We start from the raw sequence: 24312 nt of genomic DNA, 5'->3' as shown, positions 1-24312 counted from the left end.
CTTCTATAGTAAAATATCAAAATATGAAACAGATATTTCTGTGGTGCTTTTTCTTTTTGATCGAATTCAAAGGGATATGGAGTATATCAAATCAACGTACGAATAAAAATGAATATTGTTAATTGATAAAACGTGGTCGACATATCTAAACGTAGAATTAAAGGCTCTGTATAATGAAGAATGAATTCTGTTGAATAGGGGGTTTTGGAAAGAAGTTTTTTTTAAGTTCTAAATTTTCGGCCCCAGTTGACCTCCTGGATAAAAATGAAAATTCTAAGACCATATTGCACATCTACAAAATACCACAACTCATTGGTACCTGCATAGAATGTGAGAAAATTTCTGAGATCATGGTTTTTGTAGAAAAAAAAACAAACTTTTGTTTTTGAAAACTTTATTAATTGCACATTTCCAGGACGTTACCGATTATATTTCAAACTTCATGCTGTCATTAGACAAAAATATACGCATTTAAGTTTTTACTTCCAGGGTTTTTTTCTTTGTATCTGGGTAACTGGTGAAGAAGGGACAAAAGTAATTCCATAGTTCATATAAAATATACCTGTATCAAATTAACAATAATTGCTCAGGTGAGCAAAAGGCTCATGGGCCACCTATGCCAGTACTAGTATTTTATACAACAAAAAATTTCACTACCAACCTAGTATTAAAGGATTTATTAAGCATAAATTCTGTTGAAAAAGGAGCTTTAAAAAGCTTTATTTAAAAAAAATAAATCCTCGGCCCCCAATGACCCCCTGGATAGAAAAAAAACTCCAAAACTTTATTGCATATCTACAGGACACTACAAATCATGTTCTAAAATTTGATCGAACACTGCATAAAATGTCAGAAAAGTTCTGGAAACATTGTTTTAATTGTAATTTTTTTTGTTGGCCCTCAATTGATCCCCCTTAGAAAAATGAAAGTTCCGAAACCCTATTGTACATCTCCTAGACGCCATCAATCATACTCCAAAAGTTTAATTTGCTACTGTGTAAAATGGGAGCTCTGGGAAAAAGGTTTTAGAAGAATTATTGAAAACTTGTTTTTCGACTCCCAATTGGCCAAGAGGGTAAAAAAAAAAATTCCAAACTTTATTTCACATGTACAGGACACTATTAATTATATTCAAAAAGATGAATTGACTAATGTTGAAAAATAAAGAAAAGACGATTTTGTTGGGGGAAAAAAAACTCGCTTGCTATTCCCAATTAGCCCCGAGAATGAAATAAAACTTTTAAGAATCTTTTTGCACATCTACAGAACACCATTTAAGATATTCTAAAAGATAATCGTGGCTAATGCTAATGTATGAGGAGTTTAAAATAGAAAATTTTGTAGAAAACGTCGTTTTTGACCACATCCCATTACCCAGTGGCCCCCGATGGTGAAAAATGAAATTTTAAACCTTACTGCAGAGATTTAGGAAGAAGACAGTGGGACAGACGGATCAGGATAACAATAAAATACCCGAACGTTTATTAGAAAGAGCGGGGATAAAGAAGATTTGGCTACTGTGTGAAATGTAAGGGGAGTTCAGGCAGAACGTGTTTGTAAAAAGAAAAAAAAACGTAATTTTTGATCCTCAATTGCTCCCCTCCCAATGGTTACAATGAAAATTCTAACATGTTCTTGCCCATCTACAAGACACCAACAAAGATGATTGGGCTAATGTATAAAATACCGTATAACGGGTATTTTCTGCGGTTGTCCAATTTTTGCGGAATTTTGCGGATAGGACAAATCCGCAAAAATTACAATCGCAAAATATTTTTCAATATTTCTTCAGATATATATTTTATACATGCAAGTATGGTAAGTGGTGCGTATGTCCTCGTTAGCGAGAAAATTCGGGTGTCATCGAAATTCGAAGATTTTAGATATCAGGATTTTTCACAAAACATATTGAATTAAAACGTTGCTGTAAATAATATCAATTTAATAAGTTTATACATAAACATCTTTTCTTGTACCTACTTCTTTATTTTATACGGATATACATGTAAATGACTAAAAGAGATTTCGCAATGAAGTCCAAACTCCGATAGCTGCAAACAACACATAGTAGCTTTTCTTTCTTTCTTTAACACTTTTTTCAATCTTGTGTTTTATCTGGAGACCATAATCACTGCTTGTATACACAAAGTGGCTTGATTGTCTTGTGAATTTCACACAATGCAGACGACTGACAGGATTAGTTACGCCTCAATGCACATGGCACCTGTGATTGTACACGGTCAACTTTAGGTTACTTGATTATGCAACTGTTTGTTTGAGCTTAAAATATAAACACCAGATTAATTTTGATGGCAATTTACTATAAGTGTATTTTTTAGAATATGGCTTGGATGCATTAATTATCTATATATTAAAATATTTTAATAGATCGCATAAAACGTTTGTTACAATGTAGAATAAAGATTTTTTTGTTGTTGTTTGGGTGGACCGATACTGCAATAATTCATTTCAATTGGGACTCAACATAATTTTACAAAGACTAACTGAAAAGATAGTAGTTTAATTAAGCTTAATAGCTTAATACCAGTTCTCATGCAACCTTGATCAATATGTCTCAATGAATTTATAAAACGTAAACATGGCAGCTATCTGATAATTAATTCTTAGAGATTGGTGATCATACCCAGTAAATATTTTTTTGCGGTATAATGCAACCGCAGAAATTGAAAACGCAGAAATTAATTTGCTATCTTTTAGGGGTTAAATCGCAAAAATTTCCAACCGCAGAAAATACCCGTTATACGGTATAGGAGAAAACCTAGGAACCAGTTTATTTTTTCTTAGAAAAAAAAGTCTTTTACGAACTTAATTGGCCCCACGGGAGAAAATGACAATTTTAAAGTCAAATTGCACATCTACAGGACACCAACATAGATAGACATGCTCAATCCATACAAGAAAGAATAGTGTCATTAATCAAAGCTTTTCAAAAAAAAAAAAAAAAAAACCGTTATCAATTTTTTGTGCATTCGGAGCCTTATTAATTCGTAAACTCAGTTGAGAGAAGTAACTATAATATAATAAATACACATAACCTATTGTTTATACATGTAGTTGCTTACCATAGGTTACAAATCAGGTTGTGCAAGTAATAGTTTTCTTTTTTTTTAATTATATTTTATATTATTAGAGATTTTAAGTATAGATTTTTTCTTTTACTGTAGTTTAAAACTTGCAAACTATAATAAATTATAATTGATAAACCTAGTTCATCAAATGTACTCGGAATGAAAATTCCAAAAACATGATTGCACATCTACAGGCACCATCAATCATATTCCAAAATATAATTTAACTAATGCTGAAAATGTTATACGAACTTAACGTTCTTTATTTGTTTTGTTTTGTTTGTTTGTCTGTTTTTTGTCTCTTTCGGGGTTTTTTTTTTTAAGGAAAAACAACAACAACGACATCGTTTTTCGACACCCATAATTTGGCTTCCTGGATTAAAATAAAATTCCGAAACCGTATTGCACATCTACATACCACCAGTCTTGTGTATTGCAACAGATGGTTAAGCTAAACTTAAAATGTATTCGTTTTGGAAACATGATTTTTATGTCTCCAATAGATTTTTCCGATGAAAATGAAAAATTCTAAAATCTGAAAGTGGATTTTAACAACCTGTCTAACATACACTTGATGCATGTACATGTACTAGTCTGCTTTATATGTACCACACATAGAGCTCAGCAAAAGTACACAAGAATTAAGGAGTCTCATCCTCATCTGAGTCACAATCTGTCCCTAAAATATGAAGAACTGCAGTTTACCAGAAATCACCGTGTATAATGTACACAGAAGCTGGTTCAGCCAATTAACGTAAAATTGGCGAGGAAGTTCCCAAATTTAAAGGCGTGAATTGTGTCCGTCTTGCTATAAAATTCTTGTGTAACATTCCCTGAAACATCCGTCTCAGTATATTTTTTACGATGTTTGAACATTTCGAGACTATATAAGCTGACGCTTCGACAGTTAGTCTTCACTTCACGTTTAGCAGTAAGCACACAGATTTTCATATACTTACTTTTACTCGAAGTCACCGATATGGAATCAGTTCGCCAATTCTTCTATCAAGTTTCAGCCTTTGCTATAGTTGCCATGATCCAGGCGGCTTTTGCCCAGTACTGGGACGATCAAAACGGGGATTTCCTGTCAGAAAATTATAGGTACCTTGAAGGATATCGTTTTTAAGGTAAATTTTACTTTTAGTTATCTTAGTTTCATAATTATGTCCTGTTGGAAATTACAAATAGATTTTTTAATTGGTACCAAAATAATAAAAGTTTTTCCATTCCACTTTGTAAATAAAAAGATAGTTAAATAATTTATCCAAGCTTCTTTTTTTTACTCCTTGCATTTTTTTTTTTTTTTTTTTTTTTTTTTTTTTTTTGATAAAGGTTAATTTTGTTGTACCGGATATTAATGTAATCCATCGTAACATTATTCTTTAGATCTGCCTTTAAAAACAAAGATAAGGAAAGGTTCTAAAATTTACACCATTAACACGCGTTTCCTGTCATCATTGTCGCATTTTATGACGAATACATCGACTTGAACATCACAATAAATTTGTTTCTCTTTTGAATATAATGAAACATTATCGAAAAACAAGGAATAAATTTGTTAGGTTAAGATGAACATTTCCTGAAAATAAAAGCAGTAGCTCCAAAACTTATAAAAACTTGAATATCGTCTATGAATCCCTGCCCTCTGCCTTAACTAGTGCTGCTCGTCAGTGGAGACACGCCATGCTTAGATCCCTGCTTCTATTTGTATTTCTGTTATCTGTCATGGCTTTAACAGCTAGTGCATCATGGGACGAAGGATCTTACTATATGACAAACAATGAAAATGGTCTGAATTTTATTAAAACTACATCTATATTTTAGTATTATTACAGTTATTTTTTTCATTTTTTTTTAATTAATAATACTGTAATGACTTAAAAAAGTTTTGTTAAAAATCTTATTTACATGAACTTTAGCTTAATATGGGATTATTTTGCTTTCAGGGTTTGACGATTGCTATTGGACTGGTGACGAATGGAAATGTGGAAATGGTTTCTAATCAACAAGCAGTCTCATGCTCCATTATCTATTTATCAAACAATGCCAACAACAAATGCTTTTGTTTTATACAAATTGTTCAAACCAATAAAAATCGATCCTTCTAATCGTTTTTAAAAAATGTTCTTAATCAAAATTGCTAGTTCTTCTTCCCAAAAATATGTAACTACTCAGATTTTTCTGTTGCTACATTTCAGAGGCAAACAGGTTTGAGATGTACTATACATACACGAGGTCGCACTTTTGTATTAGTAGAAGCTTTTCTGGCCATTGTTGGAGTAACCTTTTAGTATATTTCAATAGAGTTTCATCTAAATCTATTGGGTGACACTATTACGATAAAAAAAACCCAAACAAACAATTTTCGCGATTTCGTATTTTAAAGCTTTACGATTCACGAATTAACTAAATTATGACATCACTAACAGTGAACGGTATTTTAGTAAAATTAGGAGTATAATGCCAAAGATTCACAAATATTTGTAGCAAGCAATCAGTGTGAATTTTTGTAAATGGAAACATTTTAATCCGATAATGTCACATTGTCATGCATATTTTGCCGTCAGAATTGTTCATGTAATTTTACTTTTTTTTAAGGTCAAAAGGTCAAGGATACTGCATGTTACGATAAGACAAGAAATCATTTCCAAAGAATTTCCAATTTTAGAACTCATGGTAACATCGTTCATCGAAATCAAAAACTTTGCACAAAATTACCTTAAAGGATGACTGCACTTAAGGACATGCGAAATTTGCGACAAAATAAACTTTTAAAACAAGCATTTTTCTTTTCATTGCAAGAATGATCAACATCCAATCTACAAGTTTATGTAAATACGTTTAATAAAAGTGTGTATTTACGAAGTTCGAGTCTGTTTTCAAAGGCAGAGGTCATCACAATTTCTTGAATCTCCGTTCGATAATGAGGACGCCCACTTTTTTACTGACTTTATACATAGTCAGCGCATGTTTGTCTATTGTTCTACGTTTAACAGTAGTTGTATATTTGCATAAATAATAATGTGTCAAAAGGAGATTAATAGACAAACATGCGCTCATGGTTAAAAAGAGAAAAAACTGCTTCTTCTTACATTCGCTCTCTGTGTTGTAACCAAGGATTGTGACATGCTGAACATTATAATTCACCACGTGATTTCTTACCTCAGGTAACTTTGTGAATACTAAATTCCGTCACGTGACTTGTAAGGTAGCATGTTTGCGCTAACTAGGACATTGTGTTCGAACACGTTAAGTCATCTGGCATTGATATAAAATCTGCTTTAATTACATTGACGTGCTCATATTGTTAATTTCGTTTTGAAACCTTTGTCAGAAGTGTATTTGTACCATACAGAATGGAGAGGGAGATTGGAGAGAGTGATCACGTTCTTTTTTTCCAAACATGTCATTGTTATTTATCAAGTCTAATTTTAGACCCATTCTTACAATGTTAGCTCCACCTCTCATGCATACCTAATGTTCAATCAAGGGCAGATAAGTGTAAATTCACTATATTTGGAAAGCAGTAAGGACAAAAAACATTGAATCATTTTATTGTATCACAGTCTAAAATCATTTTAAGATTTAAATTTGGTTCCAAATTTACAGGATTCTCTCAAAAACATGCAAAAGTGAAATAAGGTTTAGATATAAAAGCAAAAGAAGCAACCGAAAAAGACCCAAAAACAGGCGTTAAGTACAGTCATCCTTTAACGACGACGGACCTAATTCATTTCTGCAATAGATTTTTTATTCAAATTTTAATATGAGGTAAAGTGACTTTTGATGAGTTGAAATCAATACAAAAATCATATGGTCATCGATGTAGAATTTTAATGAGGAGCGTTTCAAAAGCTGGCAATGGAAAACGATAATTACTATAGGAAGTAATGGGAAATTGCCAGTGTAGGGTATAAGAGTGATCATTGAAAAAAATTCTGCAATAGAATTTTTATTTATATTAAAAGACAATGTTAACTAGACAATTTACCAGCAAATTATGCCAAAAAATAATGGGTCATCGGCCTAGATTTTTCAGGGGGCATGTCAAACTCAGGTATAGGGCACATTTTGGGGGAAATTTTCAATGAAAATACCTTGGCCAAATAAATCATTTATTTATAAAATTAACAAATGAATATAAATCGAAATATTTACAATATTTTTAAATTGAAAGGAAACGTTTGAATATCTTTAAAAGAATTAAAAATGTATGTTTTTTATCTTTTGCAATACATAATTAAGTCAATTTGATTCAAGGCATATGCGCGGTTTTCTGCGCAGTGGCGCGAAATTTCGAATTAGGTCCGTCGTCCTTAAAATATTCTTCTTGTTACCACGTCCAATTGAAAACAGATAATACTGTATGTGGAGTTGTGTTCTGAAAAATTGTTTACTCACAAGCAGACAGATCTCCAGTGCACAAGTTCTTCTGTCTCTTTGCTCTTGATGTTCCCCATTATTATAAATTTGAGAGTTCAATCGGATATTTGCATTAAGGACATATGCAAAGTACCTCACCTACTGATAATTTTTCAAGATATTCTTAATTTAAGATTATAATGCCATCAGATGTTCGTACACAAAAATTCAGCATGCATTACCAGGGGTTTTGAAAAGATATCAATTGATGAAAATTATTGTATAATTCAAAGAAAAATATACAAAAAATACTAAACATATATTCTGAATGTTTTGTTTATCCAAACTTGTTTTAGAAGAAGTGTACAGCAGCATATATAGACATTAAAATGTAGCACACAGTTCCTTTAAGTATTGGAACTCTTCAACTCCAGGGAAAAAGACAATAAAGTTCAAACTACGTTGCGTATGTCCTTAAGGGAAGTCCAATCATACAAAAAATAAATTGTTATGAATGCAAGTAAAAAATAAAAATACCAAACTTATGCAAACATAATTATCTAATTGTAATTATTATTATTTATTATTAATCTTTTAAAGATTGATAAGTGAATTTACAGGTCGATTTTCCGGGCAATTGATGCAAAGTTAAGCAAACGATAATCGACAAAGGATGACTGCACTTAAGGACATGCGAAATTTGCGATCAATTAAACTTTCAAAACAAGCATTTCTCTTTTAATCACAGGAATTTTCAACATCCAATCTACAACTTTGCGTAATTACATTAAATAAAAAGTAAAAAGTATGTATTTACGAAGTACGAATCTGTTTACAAAGATTGGGGGGGGGGTTGGGGGGGGTTAATTACAATATCTTGAATCTCCGTAAGATAATGAGGACGCCCACTTTTTTACTGCCTTCATACATACTCTGTCAGCGCATGTTCGACTATTGTTCTCCGTTTAACAGTGGTTGTATATTTGCATTAATAATGTTGTGTCAAAAGGAGATCAAGACAAACATGCGCACATAGTTTAAAAGAGAAAAAAACTGCTTCTTACATTTGCTTTATCAGTCATTCTAAAGAAAACATGACCAATTAAGATTTTTTTACGTCACTTACAAATTTACCGTTGTAATATCTTAACTATAAATTTAAAGGTCGATTTCAACTCTAAGACTTAACATTCACATATGGTTTTGTAAATATTCACCGATATATATGCAGTTGAAATTTTTATATGAACATAATGTAATGTTGAAAAACGTATTCCACTGAAAATCTTAATGTCGCTTCATTTATTTACAAATTTCAAGATGAAATTTTCAGCCGTAAAATCGTTCCGAATAGATTGCAATGAATGTTTAAAAAAGTTTTTTATCCTATATAAAAAGAAATAAAACCACTTCTTGCAAAGAAATGCATGGATCTTCTTTTATGCGAAATCATAGCATGAGTCGCTTAAAATCGATTAATTTCCGTAACGATTTTGTTTTAAATTTCACGCACAGAATGCAGATTTCAAAAGGAACTGAAACTTATCTGAAAGTGACCACGGAACCTTACATCAACGATTCTAGTTGCGAGTCAGCTATTTCAGACTATTACATTTTCGACATAACAAAATGAATTAGACAAAAGCAGTTGTCTATCTTAAAAAAAGATAACTTAAAATTAAAAATTAATTAATGGTAATTCAGGAAAGTTTTTGCAATAAAGGTATTAAAAAAATTAGTATTTTGGGAGCGAAATGGTTCATAGTTTTGTCTAATATCCTAAAACAAACTTTGATTTTAATTATTGAAGAGAATTTGAACTTTTATTGCTGGGAATTAACTTCAGTAATGATTAACTTCCGTAAGAATATATTTCCCGAAAATTTAATTTAATTTTGGATTCATGCGAGACTTCATGAATCATACTTTTGCGTTCTTTATTGAACATCAGAAACGAAAAATTGGGCAAATTCAGCTTTATTTAAAAAATAATCAGGCTTGATCAAGCAATATTTCCATTTCTATTTGTTTTCTCTGTGATAACTCTTTGAAAGTTAGGAGAGTTGATTTCTTGATCATTCTAACGGAATGCAAATTTTGCCAAGCGAAAGGTCAGTAGCTAAGAAGGCATAATATGCATGTAATTCTCATGCGGCTGTCTTTGTGCCTGACTCTAAGGAGGCCTAATATGCATGTAATTCTCGTGCGGCTGTCTTTGTGTTTGACGTCAGTGGGCGTTGACTATTAAAATTGACATGTGAGGCCTCGTGTAATTTAAATTTAGTCTACATTTTTAAAAATTTTATTTCAAAATGAAATGGAAATAAAAGGTTCGCCCGTTATGCATAAATTATCCCACGTTTCCAACTATCGTTGATGTCCCTGGCATACTCTACTTACTAGACAGTGATTCCTTAATTAACTTCCGTAACATTACCTTAAAATTAATGGTATATTGAAATTGTTGTAAAAAGTTAACGGTACCAGATTTGTGGACAATTCTTTGTTTTCAAGTTCACTGATATGTCCTTTAGAGAATTATGATGTTCATTTAGCTATTTGAAACAATTATTTTTTTCATGTTTTATATTCGGAATTGGTCCATTTATCGTAGAATGACTGGTATGTGTTGTATCCAATTGCAAGGGTCGTGACATGTTGAATATTATAATTTACCACGTGATTTCTTACCTCAGGTAACTCTGTGAAGCCTAAATTCCGTCACATGACTTGTAAGGTATCATGTTTTGCTAACTAGGACTTTGTGTTCGAACACTATATATTGTCTGACATTGATTTAAAATCTTCTTTACTAACATGGACGTGCTTATATTCTTAATTTCATTATGAAACCTTATGTAAATAATGTAATTGTGCCCTACAGAATAGAGAGAGAGATAGGAAATAATGATCACGTTTTTCTATATACATGTTATTGTATTTATCAAGTCTAATATTAGACCCATTCCCTCAATGTTAGCGCCACCTCTCATACAATATTCAATCAAGGGCTGGTAATTGTAAATTTTATATGAATGGAAAAATACAAAAAAACAAAAACAAAACAAACAAACAAAAACAAAAAACAAAACAAAAAAACATAGAATTATTTTTCTGTTTCACAGTCTAAAATCATTTTAATATTTAAATTTGGTTCGATATTGACAGGAATCTTTTAAAAATATATACAAAAGTGAAATCAGTTTATGATAAAAAAGCTGCAGAAGCGACCGAAAAGACCCAAAATGACGCAGGAAAGGGGGGGGGGAGGGTCATTTTCCCGAAATTCATAATTACAGAGTTTCACTTTGGAAAAACTCGCATAGACTTTGAAAATGTTTCAACAGCGTTGAGAAAGACAAATTGTGACGGCAAGAAAGGTTTAGAAAAGGGAAAGCTTCATTCAATGGCGAGAAAACATAAAATTTCAGCTTGTGGTAATCCAAGTTCAAAATAGTATTTCATTTTTCGTTGTAATCAAAAAACTAGATCATCAAATTAAAAGAAAATGGATACTTATAAATGCAATTGTCTCTGTTTTACAGGGAAAGTTTCGCGTTATAACGCGAAAGTTACGCGGTTATTCACGAAAGTTTCGCGTTTCATTCGAGAAAGCCACGCGTTTATTTGCGAAACTTTCGCGTTATAGCCTAACGCGAAAAAAATTTTAACCTACGAAAATGAGCTCATGGGGCTTTCGTAAGTTTGCATCGCTACATTTTAAGAAACAGACGCGCTATTATGATAACACTGCATGTAACTTAAGACCTCTATGATCTATGGCATATTAATTCAAAAAGTTTATCAAAGAATGGATGGTATAGTATCAAATTGCACCGTATATGAAATCAATTTTTCGTACAGGATGACAATGAACAATATAATTTTGATTCAAGCAGAGCTTTTTAATAGTTTTCCAACACAAATAACGGATTAATAAACCTTCATTTTTTGTCATTAATACAGTAAATTACAATTATACAAAATACATTTTCGAAATGAAAATTCAGCTCATACTGCTTTAAATTTGATTGTTAATTTTAACCAAACACAATATTGTAGAATATGCTCTGGAATATAAAAGTTTTCTTTGTAGTAAGAAATAGCCATTTGTTTTACAAGTATAGATAATGTATTGTTGACCTCGTTACCATTGACCTTGATCCATTTTTCAAAATCCGATATACAACATGTTTTGGCATACAAGAGGTAAGTCTATGCTAATTAGTATGTGCATTGTTTGTCATAAAGCATAATGAAAAAGTACCAGCGTTACAACCCATTGATCTTTGAGATACTTTGCAAAAAATACCCAGACAGTTTAATTTTAACTTATATCTTTTGAATTTTGAGAGGTAGGGTTTTGATAATTAGCATTTATATGTAAACAACTGGATACACATTAAGGGAAGTCCAATCAAACAAAAAATTGCTGTGATTGCAAACAAGAAACTCATGATACTGTACTTTGAAACTGCATGATATTCAGTTACCATACTAACTATGAAAATACATCGGGATCGGTATTCCACAATGGATAGTGTAGACTGACAACATTGCAGTAAACTCTTTTGGAGATGTACTAATAAAATGATTAAAAATTATTTTCAATAATTTCAATAAAACTATTCATTTGAGGATTAGGGAACCATATTTTCTTGTTCATCAGATTGTATCACAGTCTTGTACTATCCATGTTTTTTTTGTTTGTTTGTTTGTTTTTTTTACATGAACTATAATGATAGTAGTAATAAAGCTGACCACTCTTAGATTTATTCACATCTTTAATAAAGCTAAAAGGCAGGCCACACATGCGTTCCTTGAAACACTCTAGTAATAGCGGAAATTTCCTGCAATTTCTTGTTTCCTTTTTTAAAAGGTGAAAAGAAAAATGATTAAAAGTCCAATTCATTAAAGTCAAAATTTCAGTGATATTTTTATTCAATATCAATATCAACAAAGTCGTATCACATGTCCTATGCATACAGATATCTGTACACACTAACCAACAAATGCACATATATACTTTACATCTATATGTACTACTTATTTTCCCAAAATGCAACTGAAGAATCAAAAGACACACTAAGTAGTATGATTATTTCAATTTTAAACATGTTCATCCACATTTTTATGAGAAATTTTGACCTTTTTCAAAAAGGATCTAAATGCCCTAGGCACACTACAATGGACTGAAAAACTTCTGCCATCAAGAAATTCTGGAATCATGATGAATTTAGCATGGATATACATGGGCAGGTTCCTGGCTTTACTTTGTCTGATCTCAAGTCTCTGTACAACATCGCTAGGCAAAATCTAAATTTGAGAGAGAAGCAAGAAACTAATAACCACATTGTAGAACTTTAAAAATATTTTTTTCTTTTTGTGCTTGAATCTATTCTCTGCTTACAAAAATGATTATTTTAAAATAATTTGAAAGGAAAAAATGGAAATAAAAAATTAATTTCAAGCAAATTAACAACATCACAAGCCAGGAATGTTTGTGTCCATTTTATTTCCACAAACTTCTGTGAAAACAGAATAGAAAAAATCTGTGGCTTGTGACAATGGCAAATGAAGAATACCACAAATTTGATGTAAATATAAGAAATTGTTGAAAAAAACAAAGACAGGAATTTTACCAATGTTAGTTATATCTTAGGAGAGTTTCATTCCTCCTTTCACAGTCCAGGTAGATTTTGATAAACAATTACCCCAGTATTTAACGGATTTCTCCAAATATCATTAAGTGCATGCATGCTTTTTTTCTATTGATTTCTTATTTTTCAGGTGCAAAATATATACATGCATAACTCCTTGCATTACCAAATCTTCACCTTGCAATTAGATTACATGTTCACAATATAGTAAATCACCTGTGGTTTGATTTCAGTCAGGTAAGAATACTTATGGTCCCCCAGTAATGGTGTATTCAGGACATGAAAGAGATGAGTTCTTATCTGATGCTTCACACCTGAAATAATACATTAATCAATATCTCACAAGCAAATTCAGTAGAAGCTGTTATAGGACATTGTCTGAGAATTAATCTGTGCCAACAACATGCAATGTATTACTACTGCTAAGCTTATAAGAAAATTTCTCCATGAAACACAGAATCAAAAGTCTCTCTTATAATCTGAGAAATCTCTGTGTCAGTATAGCATAAAAAGTGTCCATCTTGAAGAGTAAAACCCTTCAAATAAATTGAAATGTTATACATGTACTATTGTATATGAATATTTAATGTGAAGTACAAAGTAGGCCTTTCCAATGAAAAATTTTACCTGTTTCAGGACTAACTTCCAGCAGAGCACAACTGTTACTGTTTGCTACTACTTTATAATGAGTGATGGCAGGCATTAGCTTCTTTTTGGTTTTGTGCATGACATGCTTTGTCTCAGAGTCATAAACAGGGATGCACGTCATCTGCATATACATGTAGATGCATCTAATATTTTATTCAGGAACAAATGTTTAGCAATTAATTTGGTAATACAAATATCAAATTTTTTTTTAAAGTTTTACTGGTGAATAGATTGAGTATATTTCAGCAAAAAAAAAAAAAAAAAAATCTTAGGACTAATGAATCTAATACAGGGGGAATAACTCCTATAAGAATTACAAATCTACGTACCCTTTTCCTCTTGTCTTTTCCAACCTCTCCCTCCATTATAGGTACATCAATAATACCTAAAATTATTATTAAAATGCTATCAAGAAATTCTTTTGAAAAACTATGAAACTTTAGAAATCAACATTTGTCACAATAATAAACCAAATAACCTTCTTTGAGAGATGGAATTCCCTTTGTGATAACAAGATAAGTCTTCTTTACTTCTCTCTTTTTAAATGCTTTCCTCAGTTTATTGGCCATTTCCTCAGTTCTGTAATATCATTTTCATTCAGTGTACATGTAATTGAACTCATTATTGCAATTTAGTTTGAATTGAATCTGTATTCCAAAAATTATTCTTTAGAACAATTTATTAAAAGTGACTTTTTTTCTGTGACCAGACCTGAAAGGACAAGTTTTACAAAATTCAAGCAAAAGGTTACAAAATATCTAGCAAGTAAAATAGGTGAGATTATCATGGATAAACACAAGCAGTCTGGATTCTATGATGTGTAAACAATGTTTTTCATTTTTCATGCCTACTGACATTTTAAAAATATTCTTATCATTTCCTATACTTTCAATTAATCCATAATATGCTTTGGAGCAAACACATTTAAAATTTTTTTTTTAAAAAATCCACAATCCATTCTAAGATAACATATCAAAGAATTTTATTTTAAACCATTAATAAGTGTAATTTGTCATTATTTTCTGTACTAACTTGCCAAACAGCATAATTCCTGTAGTCTCTTTGTCTAGTCTGTGGACCATATGGAGTTCTTTACATTGAATCCTCTCAGCCAGTTTTGGTAAAAGGTCTGCAATGTTCAGTCTCACTCCCTCCCCTCCTGATTATGTTCAAAATAAAAAAATTATCTAATTGGTTTTACACATTTCAGGCTTGAAATCTTCTTTTACAACTAATCTTAAGAATTTCAGGTTCAAGAGCACATTTTTTGTAACGAAAAAAAAAAATTCATATCATGTTATTTTTGTTGTTGTTGTTGTTGTTTAATTTTGCTGGGGGGGGGGGGGGGGTATTACCTTGTGAAGGTATTCCATAAATCTTGTTGATAGCAAGAATATCATCTGAAATAATATCATTGACACACATAATCAAAACATTACTTGATAAATACATTTAAACCATACAATTATTTTTTTCTGTGTAATTCAACAAATCTGATTGGTTTACTTTATATCATTTTAAAATACATTTTCCAATACTTAGTTGAGAACCTAAAAATAAGATCATAAAAATCCAAAAATTTGTTTAAATATGATGATTTTCAAAGTAAACATTTTCATTATGATGATTATCAAACACATAAGAATTCTACTACAATGATTTTGTTGTTCCAAAGAAAATAATATAAGAAATTTATTCCTTTTATTTGGTCAATCCATTGAAATACTGACTTTACAGAGAAGCATTTCAACTTCATACTTTGTGCTTGGTTTGTATATATATTACTTCAAAAGTCAAATACTGCGGTTTTATAAGTTTTTCAGGGGTTTTTGTAAAACATACAATTTCAATGTTATGTAAATTCATGGACAGCTACCTTGTCTTTCTATCATTAGCAAAATTTGTTGTTAATTGATCACCATATTAACAAAAATTCATGTTCAATTACAGTATAGATGTATACACAATAATTGTTCAATGTCTGACCTCTATTGTATATACCATTACAATATAGATGTATACACAATAATTGTTCAATGTCTGACCTCTATTGTAAATAACATTCTCCATCAGTTCTTCCAATACCTCCTCCTCTGTCAGCTTGTCTAGGTTTTTGGGGAGATACTTGCTTAAATTAGCTGTAGATTTCTTGTCAATTGTTGGCACTATAAATTATATAGTATGAAATTATCCTTTCCTGTTATCAACTAAAGCTTTGGCGGATAATGATTAACCATAATTATTCTGCAAGATTTTAAATAGAAACAATATATTATAATGAAAAAAAGTATCCAAAGAAAATTTGTTATAAAAGTACCTTCTTCTTGTCTTTGAAGATCCAAAAAATATTTATATGCTGCATTCTCAACCATTGGTGTCTCTTGGCACGAATTCAATTCTGACATTGGCACAACTCTTTCAGGAACAGAGTTCCCCATCTCTTGTGAAATATCAGTTTCTTTTTCCAGCATTAAAGGCAATGGCTGATCTATTCTATTTTCACAAGATTCCAAGAAACCATCTCCTGGGTGTTTCAATGGTCCAATTTTCACTACTTGTTCTAATGTGCTCTTTGAAAGCAGTTTCTCAGATTCTGAAGTTCTACAGTGTAAATTTGTTTCACTCAATGTAACATCTTCCCTTAATAAACCTTTCAAATGTTTTGATGCAAATTTTGCATTTCTTTCCTTTGTACTTTTACCATTTAATGATAAAGTTTCAGTTCCAACTGATATTTTTTTAACCTCTGTATTCTTTGCTGTATCTGATGCATTCATCTGCAGTATTCTTTGTTCATGAACTTGATGCAACTTATCAAAAACTGGTTTTTCATATATAGACTTTGAAATTGTGCTGATGGTATCTAAATCTTCTTTAGTTGTGATTTCTTCATTAACACCCTCTGCTTGAGTTAATAATTGATCACTTTCTTTGTGGGTTAAATTGCTAGGTCCCTGATGCATAGGTACCTGAAAGCCTAAAGTTTCATTTCCTTCAACTGTAATTTCCTGAACATGTTTACTAGTTTTATGATGTGGCATAGTTGTTTCCAGCATGTTTGTTGTTCCAGACTGAAGTTCAGTTCCATTCTTGTGTTGATCTTGATTCTCTAATTTTGTTGTTTTGTTGATTGAACTATCATTTTCATCATCATGCTCTTTTTGATTTAACAGTAACTGAGAAACAGAATGAGGTGATATTTTCTTATCTACCTTTTTACGATAGTTTATCAATGTATCAGCTATCGAACCCAGTGTTGGCTTCAAATTGGAAAAATCTTTCTTCAAAGGAATTAATCCCTTTCTCACCCTATCTACCTTAATGCTTCCAAAGTTAGTTTCAAGAACCTGAGAATCGTATGCATGAGGTTTAGTATACACCCCTATACCATACGTACGTGACAATTCTTCTTTCGTCTGTTCATTCTGAATTTCCTCTGAAACAACTTTATCTTCTACATGCTCTAGGATAGATAAATTTACACCTAAATAATCATCACACTCTGACCCAGATAATTCCACTGATTTATCGGAATCCTTTGTGTTCTCTTCGATTTTTTTGGAGGGTGATTCACGTAATGATCTACAAAGTCTAATGTTACAACCTTTAGCGATGACCGAACGCTTGATTATTACTCTGGAAAACATTACACCTGGTGAAAATTTTAAATTGATTTGCCTCGATGATATGTGTACACAGTTGTACTGGAATAATGCATATTTTTTGCAGAAAGTTATGTTAATTTCCCGTTCAGATTACATTTCTTCAATCTTTATCTTCAATCTTGCATGTTTCTTTTCCAGGAGGCTGCCATATTGGATGATTTTTGTTAAATCGTTCATAAACTGTATATCATGGTTTAAGAATTTAAAATAAAATCCTTTGAATGTATATCATGAATATTATACTCCAATAATATAAACTTAGGATACACTTTTAATAACTAATTAAGATAATGCTTTAACAACTTGTTATAATTTGATCTAAGAAAGAAAAAAATCATCGAATAAATTTGGTGGGAGTTAGCAAAGCATTCTACTTTCATTTTAAGAGAAAGTCCGCCAATCTTGAAAATAGATTTAGTAATTGACCTATGGATAAAACGGTATAAATTATTTATGTTTTGAGGAAAAACCTCCTTTGCATGGTATTATGTTTTCAACAAAGTATAAAGGTAGCTTATAATGAAACATTTGGAATGTAATTATAGGCCACAGTAATGTATTCAGGTCCTCCGCCCGGTACAATCACTACATTTACTGATTTAGTTATGTAGCTTGAATTACCTACATAGCCTTATTTTTACCTACCTGAAGTAGATTTATTTAGCTATTAATTGATACTTATTTTTTAAATGAGCATTTTTCCTGCCAAAAAATCACACTTTGATGCAGTAATTATTTTCAACTTTGAACGGATCTGAAACAATTCATGAAGATGAAAAAGATAAGTCTGCAGTCAAAGTTTTAAAGGATTTGGAGCTAAATACAACAGTTAATTTGTAACTAAACAGTTATTTCTTGAATGAGATATAAAATGAAGATCACTTCTGGTTAATGTGATAATTGATGGGTAATAATTCAGCACAATGTGAAGTAATAATACTTATCCGTGCCTCACTGCACACAAGGTGGTGTATAGTTAGAATTATCTAACTCAAGACAAGCCCTCACCACAGAATACATTCCATATAGTTGCGATGTTGCAAATCGAAGCGGATCCGCTCTGAAATGATGATGAAATATTCAAAACAAAAATTGCACTGATAATAACAACCAAATTAAACATTGCAAACCTTTTTTGAGATTGTATTTGCCTTTTAACCTAAAAAATAATCCATAAGGAGATGAAAAAACTACTCATTTTCTCAACTTTTTTTCTCGCTCTGAATTTACATGTCATGAATGATGACATTTGAAACTCTCTGGATTGTTCACAGTAAATGACCTGAGTTGGAGTTATCACTGGTGTTTATTTTGCTACATTGCCAATACACTGAACGAATTCTATCGTTAAACCGGGTCCACAGGACAATAACATTTTAACGATAGAACGTTCTATCTAGGTGGTGTAGAGTTACTCAAACGATGGAAATTCATCTTTTGCTTAAAAGTGTTCAAAAAGCAGCAATATTTAAACTATACAATTTCAGCATGTTCAGTTGGCAAAACTAGGGGTATAAAAAAATTATTGGTATGGAGCTCCTAACATAGGGTACCCACATTCCCCAATGAAATACTCATAAATCAAATGATTTAAAATGATAACATTCCATTCATATCTACATGTATTGACATATAAACAATCTACATTACAACTGAAGTTCATTCTGAAATTCCATATACCGTACTTTCCAAGATATGTTGAAATCAATTCCAAAATTGACCTATTTTTCTTTACTTTAAACTTTTTTTTTTATACCCCCCAGTTTTGTCAGTTGAATTAAAGCAATCCAAAGCCTTGTGGTTTAGACCTCTTGTTATTTCTTTATTAACTTATTTCTAAATCATTTTTGCTTTGTAGATAAACTGCAGTGTGGATGAAAACAGCAGAACGATGTTAAGGAAGTTCCCATGTTTACTTCCAAAAAACTTTGATTTTACAGAATATGATGGATATATTCAAATTTTAGATAAGGAATACAGAATGAACATTAAATTGCCTGAAGATGGAAAACTGACAGATGCAAAGTTAACATATGAATGGAAACTTGAACAAATTTTGAAAAAGTATGACAAAATATTAAAGCAGAGATTGGCACAGTGTGAGAATCTTCCAGCTTTCTTGGAGGAGCTGAGAAGTATTGCTGAGAAGCAAATTAGTTCCCTAGAACAAAACAGATCAGCTACTTATAGTAACAACTGTGCTCAACTGATTTCAGAACTGGAGAAAATTGGCTGGGAGAGAGTAACCTCTGTTGATGCAGATTTTCAGTCATTCCAGATAAAGTACACTGATGAAAAACAAAGACCGCATCTCATGAAAATCAAACTTCATTCCCAACATCCAAGACAAGCACCTGCAGTTATTGTAGACTTACCGGCTAAATTTGATGTAGTTTGGACATCTTCCAGTACACTCTTAGATTTATTCAATCAGTTCATTCATAATGTTGAGCTTTACCAAGATCTATGGAATAATTTAGGTGAATTAGACCAGAAAACATGGGTTCTTGAACCAGATAATCCAACATTTGCTGCCACCAATAGAAGAATAGCAATCAGTGCAAGTGCTTCTGTTCAAATAGCTGTGGACCCCAAACATCCATGTACTTTACCAGAAATCAAATTCATGGGGTCAAATCAGGCTACCAATCCTTTGCGTGAAAATATGACATCTAACCTTCATTTATGGAATGAAAATGATAGCATCCTTACAAATTTGTCCACTGTGTTAAATGTTGCATTTCCTTCTCCATCGGATTCAAAGAAGGAGGATTTCAGTGCAGATTGTGGCATCTGTTACTCATACAGACTAGGAATGGAGATCCCTGAAGAAGTTTGTAATGACTCTCGCTGTGGCCAGCCTTTCCATCAGACATGTTTAATTGAGTGGTTGAGAGGACTGCCATCTTGCAGACAGAGCTTCAACACTATATTTGGAGAGTGTCCCTACTGTGGGACTCCCATAACAGTTAAAATGTCCATCAAGGTGTGAAATTAGGTTTTTTCCATAAAATGTAAAAGTGTACATAATCAAAATATATCTATATATAAGTTTGAATAGCATTGTTTCTTCCAAATAAATATTGATAAACACAGGATTGTACTGCAAGTTAGCATATATGTATTGTTTATGATTGCTGTATAAATTCAGTTTTTAACCACTAATTTTATCATGTCATCATTCAATAACTTAGGCTGTACCTGTATGTTCCCATCTGTCACATTGTGTAAACTTTTAAACATATTCAATTTCTTCACTGAAGAAGCTGTAAACTTTTCACATTTTCGACTTCTTCTCAAGAACCACAATGCCATTTTTAGCTCACCTTGGCTGAAAGCTTAAGTGAGATTTTCTAATCACCCATTGTCCATCATCCATCCATCTATCTGTCTGTCCGACTGTAAACTTTTCAAATTTTTGACTCCTTCTCAAGAACCAAAGGGCCAGTTTTGCCCAACGTTGGCACAAAGCATCCTTGGTTAAAGGGAATTTCAAATTGTCTAAATAAAGACTAATAAAGTCTGATTCCAAGGGGAGATAATCACAAAAAGCCAAACTAGGATGAGGTCATTAAAAAATCTTGTTCTCAAGAACCAATGGGCCAGAAAAGGTAAAACTTATGTGGAAGCTTCCTTAGGAAGTAAAGATTCTAAATTCTTTATATCATGCTCACGGGGGATAAGGTGGGTCACAATAGGGGATGAAAGTTTTACATGGAAAAATATAAGAAAAATCTTCTCGAGAACCACTAAGCCAAAAAAGGTGAAACTTATGTGGAAGCTTCCTGAGAAAGTGCTGATTCTTAATTTTATCATCAAGATCCCCAGCTTTAGGATGGGGCCACAAAAGGGAATGAGTGTTTTAGATTGAAATATATAAGAAAAATCTTCCCAAGAATCCAGAAAAGGTAAAACTTATGTGGAAGCTTCCTGAGGTAGTATAAATTCTAAAATGTCAAAATCAGGGTCAGGGGTAGGGCAGGGCCAAAATAGGGAATGAAAGTTTCACATTGAAATATATAGTAAAAATCTTTACAAATCATCTTTTCAAGAACAGCAAAGCATAATAATATGGAAGCATCCTCAGCTATATAGAGTTCAAGTTTGTTTGAATCATGACCCCCAGGGATAGGGCAGGGCCACAATAGGTGATCAACACTTTACATTGGAATATATAGGGAAAAATAGTTCAAAATCTTCTGAAAGAGAGCAAAGCCATGACTAGTCATATTAATATGAAACGAACCTCAGGTTGTGTAGATTCAAATTTGTTCAGATCATGACCCCCTCCCCCTTCCCCTGCCCCTTGGTGGGGGCCACATTTAGTGATCAGTTTTACACAGGTATATTATATAGAGGAAAAAACTCTACACATCTTCTAAAGAACAGCAAAGCCATGATTAGTCAAATGAATATAGGAGCATCCTCATACAGTGTAGATTCAAATTATGGCTCCTGGGTGTAGGGTGGAGCCACAAAAACTGATCAAAGTTTTACGTAAGAATCCATGTATATAGGGGGAAAATCGTATGAAGAACAGCAGGGCTAAAGTGACTCTGGTGAGCACTGTGGTCCATGACCCTCTTGTTTGTTTTTTACCATTTAATATGTATATTATCTTTTAAGAAAGTAGAATACAAAGATGGGATATCCTCACCATGCAAGGACCATAGGAGTAGAACCTACAAAATAAACTCTGAAAATATTTTCATCCCTAGATATTATGTAATAAAGCCCAGTGGCGGATCTAGGGGGGTTACGGATGTTGCCCCCCCCCCACGGCTTTGCTAAAGAGAGAAAAAGTGAGAGAGGAGAGTCACGAATACATGTATTTGTTGATTTATTTTTCCAGAAACGGTTTTGCTTTTGTCTAGTTTTACCACTTTGCTTTACCGATTTTAAGTCAACATCATAAACATGATATTTTGAATGATCAATTCATGGATTATTTACGTGAAAAGAGATGGAGATTGACATCTGATTATAATTATAATACATTGTCTCTCCAAGTTTATCGAGATTGAATATCCAAAATACCTGCAGTTGTGGTGGAACTAAAAAATGGTTAATTTGAAATTTTGCACAACTTTAGATGAATATTTACTGTTTTCAAATCCAATATAACACAACTGGGGTCGAGAGGACATACTTATGTTTCGGCTTGCAAAAGCAGTGTTTCTTCTTTTGTATTGTTGGTTTTTATTTTTGGCTTTTTTTCCCTTTGAAGATCTACTCGATTCAAATCATCACAAAATAGGATGTGGTAGCGAAGTAGATATTTACTTACAATAACTCAATTTTTTTTTTCACACACTCTTTCTTAAACGGATCCATCCAGATGAAATACTGGGATTTTATAGGCAAATTTTCACATCGCTAAAGCGAAGTGACCTGATTTACATTTAAAATTTTAAATTTAGTATTTTACTTTTTTTTTTAATTTTACATATATCTGATTAGTTTCTTTATTATAAAAAGTGTTGTTATTAATTAATAGTATCAGGCCCGTAGAACACGGGCGGAAGGGGGGGCACTTTTTTCTGAGTATAGTATTTTGCTATATTTCTGTTAGGTCGAGAAATGGCGTATTCTAGGATTTGGACAGCTTATAAGTTTTTTTTTCTTTCTTTTTTTAAATTTTTTTTTATTCATTTCTTTCTTATTTATTTATTTATTTTTGCTTGTCAATTTTTGGGCAAGTTGCTCCCCCCGCCAACTTATGAAACCGTTGCTACAGGCCTGAGTATTCGTATTAAGTTGTCGTGTAACTATGTGAATGTACGGTATAACAACTATTATTCAAATCCCCCCCCCCCCCTTTGAAAAAGTTATAAATCCGCGCCTGAAGCCCTCTACAATAATTGTACGTTGAATTCAAGTCTCCAAGGTTACATGTAGGAGTCCAGACCCTAGGTTGGGGCTAAGTGAGATATAGGTCCTATACTTGAATATTGTACGAAGATGCATTACCACTCCATGACTTGACATCTTTACTTTGATGTTCTAAAGGCAAATATAAGCCTGATTCTATTCAGTTATAAACCCTGTATTGAACTGTGAAATATGTGTTCCCAGGGTTCAAATTTAAATAAACAATTTAATTATCACCTTTGGAATTCTAGGAGCCATAAATCACATTGGTGTACAAATTGAATGAGGAGTTACAGTATAAAATGGTACTACATGTAATTAGGCTGTGAATTGTCCTTACATAGCTACGTTTGAAAAGAAATGTAGTCAGACTATACCACTTTTTGCATAAGTATTTTCAAGTTTTTGTAGGTTTTATGATTCATTTGATTTATTATGATGATAACCATCTATCATCTAAATAACGTACATTTGAAAAAAAAACAACAACCTATATTAGATAAGGAGCATTCACTTGAAGGAAAAAATGGACCATTGTGTAAACCAGTCATTCTACAAAAACGTGACCAAGTAACAATTCTTCATGTCGCTTACAAATATACTGTTAAATGTTACATCACATTTATAATGTAAAAGATCGATTTAAATCCTAATACATACGTAACATCCATACGTATACACACATTGTTTTGTAAATGTAGTTACAGTTTTGACATGAACATAATACATGTATAATGTTTAAAAACTTATTCCACTCAAATCTTAATGTCTCTTCACTCATTTGAAAATTGCTAGACGAAATTTTCAGAACCTGTATAAATATGATCGATTCTAGTTTCGAGTTATATTATTTTTCGACATAACAAATTGAATTAGACCAAAATAGTTGCCGCACTTAAGAATTTAACTTCCGTAATGGTGATTAAGAAATCTTTTTGCATTTAAGGTATAAAAAGATTTATTATAATTTGGAAGTGAAATACTTCATACTTTTAACATCTTAAAACAATTATATCT

The 24312-nt window shown here is 32.0% G+C and overlaps 2 protein-coding genes and 1 long non-coding RNA gene across 3 annotated transcripts; 2 read left to right on the top strand and 1 right to left on the bottom strand.

Annotated features, from left to right (window-relative positions):
• The first annotated feature begins 4028 nt into the window (after positions 1-4028).
• On the top strand, positions 4029-5197 carry LOC133171857 (uncharacterized). Its single transcript, XR_009718884.1, has 2 exons — positions 4029-4216; positions 5036-5197. It is a non-coding gene; the product is annotated as an uncharacterized LOC133171857 (long non-coding RNA).
• A 7221-nt stretch (positions 5198-12418) lies between these two features.
• On the bottom strand, positions 12419-17532 carry LOC133205176 (uncharacterized). The gene is made up of 9 exons (XM_061340933.1): positions 16077-17532; positions 15805-15924; positions 15115-15159; positions 14792-14918; positions 14238-14338; positions 14089-14144; positions 13739-13880; positions 13328-13425; positions 12419-12767 (listed from the first exon to the last, which is right to left on the bottom strand). Exons 1-9 carry the CDS (start codon positions 17404-17406, stop codon positions 12561-12563), a joined length of 2226 nt encoding a protein of 741 aa, XP_061196917.1. The 5' UTR covers positions 17407-17532; the 3' UTR covers positions 12419-12560.
• Positions 17533-19287: 1755 nt separating this feature from the next.
• LOC133205548 (E3 ubiquitin-protein ligase FANCL-like) lies at positions 19288-20520 on the top strand. The gene has a single exon (XM_061341385.1). The coding sequence runs from the start codon at positions 19316-19318 to the stop codon at positions 20414-20416; it is 1101 nt and encodes a 366-aa protein (XP_061197369.1). The 5' UTR covers positions 19288-19315; the 3' UTR covers positions 20417-20520.
• The last annotated feature ends 3792 nt before the right edge of the window (positions 20521-24312 follow it).

The sequence above is a fragment of the Saccostrea echinata genome, unplaced genomic scaffold (assembly GCF_033153115.1).
Source record: "Saccostrea echinata isolate AGI-Se365-2 ecotype Australia unplaced genomic scaffold, CSIRO_AGI_Sech_v1 ptg000054l, whole genome shotgun sequence".
Taxonomy (NCBI): Eukaryota; Metazoa; Mollusca; class Bivalvia; order Ostreida; family Ostreidae; genus Saccostrea; species Saccostrea echinata.
This window is presented reverse-complemented; position numbering and strand designations above follow the sequence as displayed.